At 40.6% G+C, this 12,241-nt stretch overlaps 1 protein-coding gene across 4 annotated transcripts in view; it reads left to right on the forward strand.

Annotated features, from left to right (window-relative positions):
* HECW2 (HECT, C2 and WW domain containing E3 ubiquitin protein ligase 2) overlaps positions 1–12,241 on the forward strand; it is a 660,271-nt gene that overhangs the window by 493,269 nt on the left and 154,761 nt on the right. For all 4 annotated transcript variants that reach the window (XM_056536055.1, XM_056536058.1, XM_056536057.1 and 1 more), the window contains 2 exons: positions 2,186–2,288; positions 9,465–9,561. In XM_056536055.1, coding sequence (XP_056392030.1) covers positions 2,186–2,288; positions 9,465–9,561 — 200 coding nt within the window. The remainder of the gene's footprint in view (positions 1–2,185; positions 2,289–9,464; positions 9,562–12,241) is intronic.

Consider the following 12,241-nt stretch of genomic DNA (forward strand, 5'->3'; position numbering starts at 1 on the left):
GCTGAAGATTAAAGTGCCTAGATACACTATGGAGATTAAAGCCATGACATATATTAAATCTATGGCCATTAATACGCTGTCTTAAACTCGTAGTGGTTCTACCAATATATTTGAGGTCACACGGACACTCCAATAGGTATATGATATAACCACTAGCGCAATTAAGATAATCCTTGATGTAATAAGGTTTAGAATCAGCTAAAGGAATTTCAGTTCTCCTGTGCATAATAATGTCACAGCATTTACATTTCTTAAGTCCACACTTGTAGGCCCCTGTAATAGCCTCACCTCCAAAAAACGTGCCTACCTCCCTGCGTGGGGTAAGCTTCTTTTTTTGCTTAGTGGGTACTGATGGTGCAATGAGGTTTTTTAGTGTCTTGGATCTTCTAAAAATGCATTTAGGGTTTTTAGGAACTATTTTCCCCATGATGGGGTCCTGTCTAATAAGGTCCCAATTTTTAGAAAGGATCTTTTTAATGTAGCCATGTGAGGTGTTGAATCGAGTCAAAAAGGCTAGATCCAATCTCTCTTGGCTATCTCCGTTGGTGACGGATTTCACCTGTAAACAATCATTTTGTTCAAGGTGCAAAATCCTGTCACTTGCATTTTTAATAAGTGGTTCAGGGTATCTTTTTTCCCTGAACCTATTCTCTAGAATCTTTAGTTGGGAGGAACATTGTAAGTCAGAGGAACAGTTGCGTCATATACGCCTCATTTGCCTGTATGGAATATTAGTTTTCCAGGATTTTAGATGGCAGCTGGTAAAATCTAAATAGCTATTTGCATCCACCTCCTTAAAGTAGGTGGTGGTGCAAATTAGACCAGATTCAATGTAGATTTTCAGATCTAAAAAAACCACCTCAGATCCACTGATGGTAGATGTAAAATGTAAACCCCAAAAACAAATATGCAACAAAAACTGGCATCTATTACAGCAGACAAATATTTAAGCCAAATACACCATCTATCGTGTTCACCCAATTTAGGAATCCAAGTTGTCCCAGCTATTCGTAACAGACAGGAAAGCAGATCAGATACGTGGTTATCCACCAAGAGGTTCCACCGATGTGACCTCTGTTCTTGTTGCCGAGTTCCCAAGTTCCCAAAAAGACAGAAAAAATCATATCTACATCCAATGCATTTCAGTGGGAAATAAAATAATTACTAACATGCAATTGAAAAGGGGTAATCTATGTAATAACATGTACATGTCATAAACAGTACATTGGAAGAACAAAATGCCCGTTAAAAACCAGAATTGCAGAACATATTTACATTATAAAAAATACCCCCTATCAGCACATTTTCACACTCACCATAATTCAGATCCGTCTGGTCTTATTTTCACAGCAATCCAGTCAGTCAAGAGAAGCTGGAGATTATTTGTTACAGATGTCTAGGGCAGAAGCGAGAAAAAATAGTTTTTTAGTCTGGAGCTGTTCTGTTTTTTTTTTTTTTATAAGGAAGTCAGTCATGGTGGAATTGGCTGCACGGCCCGTCCTGAGCCTGGTCGCATACCAGACGCTTGGACGGACCCTGCGGCCTAGCCCACATGACTGTATAATCTGGAACTTCTAGAAATCTACAGTCTCACAAGTTATTTTAGTTATGTACAGTCCCAATATATTTATCTAATTTGGCCTATCTATATATTCTACCACACTACAAGGCACCTATTTCTATCCTTTTTATCATATCTACCATTGTGTTTTTTAGGAAAATATCTATACTAAATACAATAGTATCATTTCATTAATTCATCTTTTTATTTATTTTTTATATTTTTTTTATATTTAATTGATAAGTTCTTACATATGCATGTTCTAATTTTGTGTACACACTAATATTCTCACAACTTTCTGTTTGTCTGTCTATATGGTTTTTCTTTTCTTTTGTCCAATAATTTAGTATATTCCCAGTTTGAACTATACCCCTAGGTTTGAATTATACCCCTAGTTGATAAAGTCCTGTGTTTACCTGATACCTGTCTACACAAAAGTGTCTCAGTTAATACCAAGTAAAACCTGGTATTAAATTATGTGCTATTTGCCCCAAATTTTCAAAAGACCAAACACGCTTCTGAAAATGAGGCGCAGATAACACTCTTTGAGGCGCTAAAAAATGCACTAATTACACAAGTCTTTGTATATTCCCCCCATTATCTTTAATTCATCTTGTCACACAGGTTGGAGAGGATACACATCATTCAGGCCCTCCTGTTTTACCAAGGCCTTCTAGCACTTTTAATACAGTAACTAGAAGTCACTATCAAGATATGATGCCAGTTGGTAAGTAATTTGTTAAACATATTACAGTTAGCAGAGGTTTAAATCACTAGTAAAAAATAATATTGTATAACTAATTTAATGAATGTTGATTCATCTGCTTATGCCAGGCATTCTTATCATACAAAGACCTGCAATGTTATATAGCACATAGTTATAGGTCAGAAGAACCTGCCTAGGCCTTGTTCACAACTGCATGATAGGTTCCATTTGGAGCCTCCAGGCAGAAATCCAAGTAAAATAGCTATTTTGCACTTCAAAATTCCATACACCATGCTGGAAATCCACCAGACTCCATTATAGTAAGGGATCCATTGGATGCAGTCAGTTTCTAACTTTAAGTACATCTATAACCAGTGTCATGAATACAAGGGACTCATAATGATGAATTTTTAGTGTTTCTTTTAGCCAGACAGCACATTTGGTGTGCTGTTCTAGCACCATAAGTATAGGCTTGTAGCAGCTATATACTATGGGGGAAATTTATGAAAGCATTTGCTATTTTTTTCTTTTTTTCTTGTTTAAAATTGTCGCAAAAAAGTTGCATGTGCGACTACTCTATTTTTTGTGTGACTTTTTGATTGTGCAGTGCCCTAAGCGAAACTTGCTTACCAAAGCAAAAAGTGATTTTTGACTTACAATGGTCCGAAATTTATCAAGTGTGAAAGTCACAAAAAAGTCGCATCACATGAAAAAAAAATACCAAATTTACCCCAGCTCAAACATGGAGCAGAAAAAGCCACTACCAAAGCAAAAAAAAAAAAATTGTAAGGATAAAATAACTATAAAAAGGAATACATACAGTGGGTCAAAAAAGTATTTAGTCGGCCACCAAAGATGAGAGAGGCCTGTCATTTTCATCATAGGTATACCTCAACTATGAGTGACATAATGAGAAAAAAAAAATCCATAAAATCACATTGTCTGATTTTTAAAGAATTTATTTGCAAATTATGGTGGAAAAGAAGTATTTGGTCAATAACAAAAGTTCATCTCAATACTTTGTTATATACCCTTTGTTGGCAATGACAGAGGTTAAACGTTTTCTGTAAGTCTTCACAAGGTTTTCACACACTGTTGCTGGTATTTTGGCCCATTCCTCCATGCAGATCTCCTCTAAAGCAGTGATGTTTTGTGGCTGTCGCTGGACAACACAGACTTTCAACTCCCTCCAAAGGTTTTCGATGGGGTTGAGATCTGGAGACTCTCTAGGCCACTCCAGGACCTTGAAATGCTTCTTACAAAGCCACACTTCTTTGTTACCCGGGTGGTGTGTTTGGGATCATTGTCATGCTGAAAGACCCAGCCACGTTTCATCTTCAATGCCCTTGCTGATGGAAGGAGGTTTTCACTCAATATCTCACGATACATGGCCCCATTCATTCTTTTCTTTACACGGATCAGTCGTTCTGGTCGCTTAGCAGAAAAACAGCCCCAAAGCATGATGTTTCCACCCCCATGCTTCACAGTACATTCTTTCTCCTTCAAACACGACGAGTTGAGTTGAGTTTGGTTTCATTTGACCATATGCCATTCTCCCAATACTCTTCTGGATCATCCAAATGCTCTCTAGCAAACTTCAGATGGGCCCAGACATGTACTGGCTTAAGCAGTGTGACACGTCTGGCAGTGCATGATTTGAGTCCCTGGCGGCGTAGTGTGTTACTGATGGTAGCATTTATTACTTTGGTCCTAGCTCTCTGCAGGTCATTCACTAGGTCTCCCCGTGTGGTTCTGGGATTTTTGCTCACCGTTCATGTGATCATTTTGACAACACGGGGTGAGATCTTGCCTGGAGCCCCAGATCGAGGGAGATCATCAGTGGTCTTGTATGTCTTTCATTTTCTAATAATTGCTCCCACAGTTCATTTTTTAACACCAAGCTGCTTGCCTATTGCAGATTCAGTCTTCCCAGCCTGGTGCAGGTCTACAATTTTGTTTCTGGTGTCCTTTGACAGCTCTTTGGTCTTGGCCATAGTGGAGTTTGGAGTGTGACTGTTGGAGGTTGTTGTGGACAGGTGTCTTTTATACTGATAACAAGTTTAAACGGGTTCCATTAATACAGTTAATGAGTAGAGGATCGAGGAGACCCTTAAATAAGGAGTTACAGGTCTGTGAGAGCCAGAAATCTTGCATGTTTGTAGTTGACCAAATACTTATTTTTCACCATAATTTTCAAATAAATTATTTAACCACTTAGGGACCAAGGGCGTACAGGTACCTGTACAGGTACCTGTACGCCCATGGGAATTCCGGTCCCCGCCGCTAGCCGGGTAGGGACCGGACCAAGAGGCCTGCTGAAATCAAGAGGCCCTCTAAATCTTGCAAAACTACAACTCCTACAACTCCATGCACGAACAGAAAAAAGCTGTCTCGCCATGCTGGGAGTTGTAGTTGCGTGCCTCCAGTTGTTGCATAACTACATCTTCCAGCGTGCCTTTTGGTGATCAGTACATGTTGGGAATTGTAGTTTTGCAACAGCTGGAGGCACACTGGTTGGAAAATGCTGTTAAGTAACTCAAGGTTTTCCAATCAGTGTGCATCCAGCTGTTACAAAAGTACAACTCCCAGCATGCACGGTCTGTCAGTACATGCTGGGAGTTGTATTTTTGAAACAGCTGGAGGTTTGCCCCCCCCCCCCCCCATGTGAATGTACAGGGTACATTCACACTGGCGGGTTTACAGTAAGTTTCCTGCTTGAATCTTGAGCTACGGCAAATTTTCCACCGCAGCGCAAACTCCTAGCGGAAAACTCACCATAAACCCCCGCCAGTGGGAATGTACCCTTAAAACACTAGACTTCACTAACACATAATAAAGGGTAAAACGCTACATATACACCGACTTACACTGTTCCTCCCAATAAAAATGAAAAACGTATTGTACGCTAGTGTTTTCAAAACGGAGCCTCCAGCTTTTGCAAAACAACAACTCCCAGCATTTCCGGACAGCCACTGACTGTCCAGGCATGCTGGGAGCTTAGCAAGAGCTAGAGGCACCCTGTTTGGGAATCACTGGTGTAGAATACCCCTATGTCCACCCCTATGCAATCCCTAATTTAATCCTCAAATGCGCATAGCGCTCTCTCACTTCGGAGCCCTGTCGTTTTTCAAGGAAACAATTTAGGGCCACATATGGGGTATTTCGGTACTCGGGGGAAATTGTGTTACACATTTTGGGGGTCTTTTTCTACCTTTTAACACTTATGAAAAGGAAAAGTCGAGGTCTACACCAGCCTGTTAGTGTAAAAAAAATAAAAAAATTTACACTAAAATGCTGGTTTTGCTCATGAGTACAGAAATACCCCATATGTGGGCATAAAATGCTCTGCAGACGCACATCAAGGCTCGGAAGTGAGGGCGCACTGTATATTTGAGGCCTAAATTGGTGATTTGCACAGGGGTGGCTGATTTTAAAGTGGTTCTGATATAAACGCAACAAAAATACCCACGTGTGACCCCATTTTGGAAACTACACCCCTCACAGAACAAAGGGGTATAGTGAGCCTTAACACCCCACAGGTGTTTGACAAATTTTTGTTAAAGTTGGATGTGAAAATGAAGAAAAAAAAAAGATTTGTTTAAGTAAAACGCTGGTGTTACCCTAAATTTTTCATTTTCACAAGGGAAAATAGGAAAAAAAAAGCCCCCCAAAATTTTTAACCCAATTTCTTCTGTGTAAGAACATACCCCATATGTGGATGTAAAGTGCTTTGCAGGCGAACTCTGATGCTCAGAAGAGAAGGAGCGCCAGAGAAAATTTGTCCGGAATTGAAGGCCACGTGTGTTTACAAAGCCCCCATGGTGCCAGAACAATGCACCCCCCACCCCCCCACGTGACCCCATTTTCTAAACTACACCCCTCACGGAATGTAATAAGGTTTGCAGTGAGCATTTACGCCCACAGGTGTCTGACAGATTTTTGGAACAGTGGTCTGTGAAAATGAAAAATGTAATTTTTCATTTGCACAGCCCACTGTTCCAAAGATCTGTCAAACACGAGTGGAGTGTAAATGCTCACTGCACCCCTTATTAAATTCTGTGATGGGTGTAGTTTCCAAAATGGGGTCACATGTGGGGGGTCCACTATTCTGGCACCACGTGGGGGCTTTGTAAATTCACATGGCCTTCCATTCCAAACAAATTCTCTCTCCAAAAGCTTAATGCCGCTCCTTCCCTTTTGAGCATTGTAGTGCGCCAGCAGAGCACTTGACATCCACACATGGGGTATTTCCCTAATGAGGTTACAAATTTATTTATTTTTTGGGTGGGGGGGGTCATTTTCTCCTATTACATTTTCTCCTATTAAAATTCATTTACACATCCCACTTTAATGAAAAGTTTTAAGGCTCACTGTACCCCTTGTTACGTTTCTTGAGAGGTGTAGCTTCCAAAATAATATGCCATGTGTTTTTTTTTTTTTGCTGTTCTGGCACCATAGCGGCTTCCTAAATGCGACCCCTGTTCTGTATTCTAAGGATGCAGGTCTGCACAGGAGAAGGACCTCACAGAGAAGAGAAGTGTTATCTGAAGGGGAGGATGACAAGGTGCACAAACTGGGGGTGTATGGACTGCAGGGGAATAAATCTCATACTGGGAATTATCTCTATGGGGGAGATTCTAGCCTATTCAGCATACACATCATGTTACACCAGTGTTCCCCAACCAGTGTGCCTCCAGATGTTGCAAAACTACTACTCCTAGCATGCCCAAAGGCTCTGAGGGCATGCTGGCAGTTGTAGCTTCCCAACAGCTGGAGGCACCCTGGTTGGGAAACACTGGTGTATGCCCTACAGAGGTGTGGTGAACTACAACCCCCAGGAGACTACAGAGGCAGCATGCTGGTGTTATACCACAGACTGAAGACTCCTGAATGACACATGCTGGGAGTTGTAGTCCCTTTTGTGTGTGTATGACAGTGTATCCCAACCAAGGCTGATTATATTAGTGTGCTGTGTATAAGGGGGCCATCCCGGGAAAATAGTAGGATGGGTAAAGGGCGGAACAAACAAACAAAAGAAAAAGGAGCCGCCCCAAACTAGCAAGGCATGTGGCATGCTGGGATATGTAGTTTTCAGCACAGCAAGAAGCAGGAAATAGAAGCAAATATAGGAAAACAAAGTGGGGGATGAAAAGACAACAAAGAACGGAATTAGAGTAGGCTAAACAACAAGAATAGAAATGAAATAAAACAAATAGGGTAAGTCAAAAACGGAAAAACACGTTGACCACCGGAGTACCCCTTTAAGGTGGAAATGGGCGTGGTCCTTAAGGTTAAAAATCAGACAATGTGATTTTATGGATTTTTTTTTCTCTTTATGTCTCTCATAGTTGAGGTATACCTATGATGCAAATTACAGGCCTCTCCCATCTTTTTAAGTGGGAGAACTTGCACAATTGGTGGCTGACTAAATCCTTTTTTGCCCCACTGTAAGCAAACATAAATGTCCCCCTATATGTACATATATAGGGCAGCATATTGAAGGGAAACTGACAGCTAGTTCACCTGCATTAAACCCAATACACAGGGTTATAGCACAGGTGAACCTCAGTTAAATTGTCTATTACACACACTGATCTGTGGTCCTGTTGTAGACTTAGAGCCCCCATTGCTTATATGCACAAATGCTCCTTTGTGTAAGAGAGGCGTGAGCCACATTCCCCCCTGAGTTTTCCCTGCCTACGTCACATCTGCTGCCATATGCCCACCCATCTCTGAATATGCATATCCTTTACAGAGTGGTCACGTGGGCATAGGCTCTTACGCCATAAGGGCGTGACCTCTCTGAAAAGGTTACGCATATTCTTATTTCAATGTGAAGACAATTGTGTCAACAATCAATCAGTCCACAAGATATAACTTCTTCCGCCTACAGAGCACCACTACGCTCTAATAGCAAGCTTGTATTAAACAACTTGCAGAGTATACGGCAACACAATTTGATCTATTATAAAGGTAAGGAATTCACAGACCTGTTCAGATGTTACTTCTTTGGTATGCATGTTTGTATTTTTAACTATGTGCACTTTATAGAGGTCTTTTCCTGACCCTCTGATGTATGCACTTCATCCAATGCACCATGCACCTTTATTGTATTATAGTATTACGCACATGAGCAGGTAGTGTCGCCCCTTTTTGTCTAACCTCCCACAGTTAGTTTGTTCTTTCCCCTTTTCTATGTTTTTATGGAACCAATAAAAGCAATCATGTTTTAACTCTATTTAAATGACTCCGTTCTCTTGGTGTTTTGTCTAACAATTTTTGGAGGCCATATATGAAGCCCCTTTGTATCGGGGATGCACTTTAGACATATTGTATGTCCTATTGATATATTTACACCCCGATACTCTGTTGCTATTTCATTATTTTTTGTAACCATATTGTTAGCCTGACATGCACTTTACCGCACGGGCATTTAAGTAAATAAATTACATTACAGCTCAAACATGTATGGAATCCCCTTAGCATGATTTTATACCATCTACTAAGTGGATTGCATACATGTTTGAGCCGTAATGTAATTTATTTACTTAAATGCCCGCGCATTAAAGCGTACGTCGGGCAAACAAGTAGAGCAATAAAAGTACGTTTATCAGAACAGACAAGTAGTGTATATATAGCGTGACATGATTCATATGATTAACTCTTTTTGTACCCATGTATGTATTGAAAGGTATTTAAGTCATCCCCAGCTGTTAGTCTGTGCACATGATGAAAGGGGATTCTCCCCGAAACATAGCGTCGGACACAGCTATGGACGTTGATGATCAGGTTCAGTGCTCCTATCTTGTTTAAACATGTACCTAAAATTAATTGAACCCCTTCATGGTTAGTGGAATTTTTATGTCTTTAGCCAGTTTTAAGCGTACATGTGACCAAGGAAAATACCGCTGTCTGTGAGTAAGCACATAGCTTGCCCTCAAATCTCCTGCAGACAGTTCCTGCAAATGACATGCTGCAGAGACCCAAATTACATAGCAATATTTTTTTTTCCAGAGAATTCATTACATTAGTGTCAGTATTCCATGTGCTCAGCTTATGAAATTCTCTTATATTAAGATACAAAACAACTTTTACTAGCAAACCTCATACATTTTCTAATTTATACTCATAAGCTCTTTATTATTATTAACAAAATATTTTCCACATATTTTCCTTGGGTTTTTCTTTCATATACAGGATACAATGAGAAAATTGTTGCATTTTTGCGTCAACCAAACATATTTGAAATTCTACAGGAGCGTCAGCAGGAGCTCTGCAGGAATCATGCGCTCAGGTATATATCCTATTATCTTTTATAGAACTGTTTCAGTTAAATTCCAAAGCATCTTATTTATGATTGCTTACAGGTTTTTGATGAAAGGTTTGTGTTTCACTTTTGTTTGAATCTGTCAGCAGTCTTTAGGGTACGTTCACACGTACAGTATCCTGTGCAGATTTGATGGGCAGGATTTCATGCACAGGACTTTCTGCTGCAGATCTGTAAAATGAATGACTGAGCACAGCTTCTAATCTGCAGTAACAAATCCTGCGCATCAAATCTGTGCAGGATTCTGTACATGTGAATGGACCCTTAGTGTGACTGGTACACAGACCACAGGCTGTTGTACAGCAACCAATAATCATAGCTTTGCCAGCAGTTCTCATATATAATGTTTTTTTTACTTATAATCCCTTCCAGGAATATTAAACACTAGTCAGTAATTCAAGTAGTTTTTAGAAGTGTTAGTAAATATATATAGTTGGAAAGAAAACCTGAGAAATTCACTTTCCCTTATACAACATTTAGGATACATTCCAAGTCAAACATGCTTCTGACTGACAGAGTGGTGGACATTTTCTTTGTATCAGACTTAGCGTGAATTTACATCACGATTTGTGATTCTGAGGCACGGTTACGTTGGCAGAAACTCAAAATCAGTTACCATCTTATCTGTGCTTTGATTGGCACAGTCCCCATACAGTTCAATTAACTGAACATAGTCAGCTAGTGACTATGTTCTGGTCTTTTTCAGAGGGTATCTGAGATTGGCTCAGACTGAAAAACATAGTCTACCGTGTTTTCCAGTCTGAACCAAAACTCTGATACACTTGGAAAGTTACCTACATTTGGGCCATTAAATGGAATAGGTTCCATACCTATTCAAGCGCAAATATACATAGCTGATTTTCAGTTTCTGCTGCTGTTTCAATGCCTCGAAGGCACAAATCATGAGCTCAAAGGCTGAAGAAGAAATCCTGCAAGACCTTTTAAAGGAACACTGTCACTAAACTCCCCTCGCACTAACCAGAGGTACTGACTGGTAGTGTGGGGGATGCTAATCAATATGCTGCCTACCAGGCCCGGATCAGCCTCGCCATTTACCCGTTATCTTCATTATTCTTGATATGCAAAAGATCTTCTAACTGGCACGGGCAGGGTTACAAGGCTCTGAAAGGTTCTCTGTCTACTCAGTACCCCTGGTACTGGTTCTCTGTCTTTTCTGTACCCCTGGTACTAGGTCCAATTTTGGCTTAAGGCTTGTACTGACCAGGAGAGCGTCTTGTCAGGTGTGGAACAAAATACATGCACACAGGATACCCTCTAAGTACGCTCTGTTTTACTATAAGATATATCATACAAGATTACAGAATTAAGATATATATCATACAAGATTACAGATCTGTATTTTATCAAGACCCTTGTATCCTTCAATCCCCTCTTAAAACCAGTTGTCACTTTAGACAACTTGGTTTTTCTTGTTTTCTATTTTCTTTTGAAAAGTCTTTATGCAGGCAGTATAGCCTTCTGCTGAGTGATGGTGAAGTAGAGGGACTTGGGTGTCTGACGAGGTGGAGAGGAGGATTTTAGTATCTGCAGCAGGTCTTGGCTTGCAGCGTTTCATACATAAGAAAATAAGTTTTATTGACACATATACTATAAGGGCAATGACAGTAATGTGTATTATGAGCTGCAGAACGCCCCCTATCCATCCTCCTACGCCCTTGAGCCAGGTAGCGGGATTCAATATTGAAAAGGTATCCCCCCACCACTTATCCCTGTTGATTTCATTGTCTTTGGCATATTTGTCCCTCAATTTTTGTATGTTCTCAAGCTGGTGGTGCATCTGAATTGTTCCTGAAGTGTCTATGTAATGGCAACAAGTAGGACCTATGCAATAAGTCTTTAGGCATTTTTTTTAAGTAACACCAGAAAGGTATCTGTCCTAATCTACCGCAGTAGCCCACATCTGGGTTATTCCATGTTGGTTCAGTAAGTTGGTATTCTAACATGTCATTGCATGGTTGGTGTCCTGTTATATTATAGCAGTCTACGTCTTGAGTAGCCTGAGTAAAGAGGGTGTTATTTGGCCACCTTGGGTCATGTAAGTACCTTTCTATCTGGCTGGGTTTAAGAAGATCAGCACTTGCGGATGTCCCGTTAAAACTAACTTTTATTCCTTCTGTGGGGATTGCTCCTAGGTCTAGTATATGTGTGACCACTCGAGTTACCCAGGAACCCCCTTTGAAGACCAACATTTGGTGTGGTCCTGGGCCTGGGCTGCTTAAGTTTCCCTGCCACCATGGCTGCCCCACCCATCCTACTATAGGAATTCCCACTGAGGTGTTCCAGTTCTTTGCATATCGTGCCTCATTGTCAGCAAGCATGTCAAAACAGTCTCCCTGAAATAATTCATATGAGGGCACAGGGATAGCAAAGTAGGGCATGCTTTGGGCAGACACGGGCATGGGTGCATATCCAACAATCCTTCGCAGTGAGGTTTTGTGCTAACATTATATGGTGTTTCAGGAACTTATTGTTTGGGTGTTTCTCTAATTCATTCTGCAGAGTCACCGTGGGGTGAATCAAAGTCAATAAAGTAATTAATGCAAACATCATGAGACTTAGTTTCTTCAACCATCTGCCAGAACAAGGCCAGGGCATCAGCGGGTATATCTTTCGGTAGGCTTTCAAG

This window comes from Hyla sarda, chromosome 8 (genome assembly GCF_029499605.1).
Source record: "Hyla sarda isolate aHylSar1 chromosome 8, aHylSar1.hap1, whole genome shotgun sequence".
Taxonomy (NCBI): Eukaryota; Metazoa; Chordata; class Amphibia; order Anura; family Hylidae; genus Hyla; species Hyla sarda.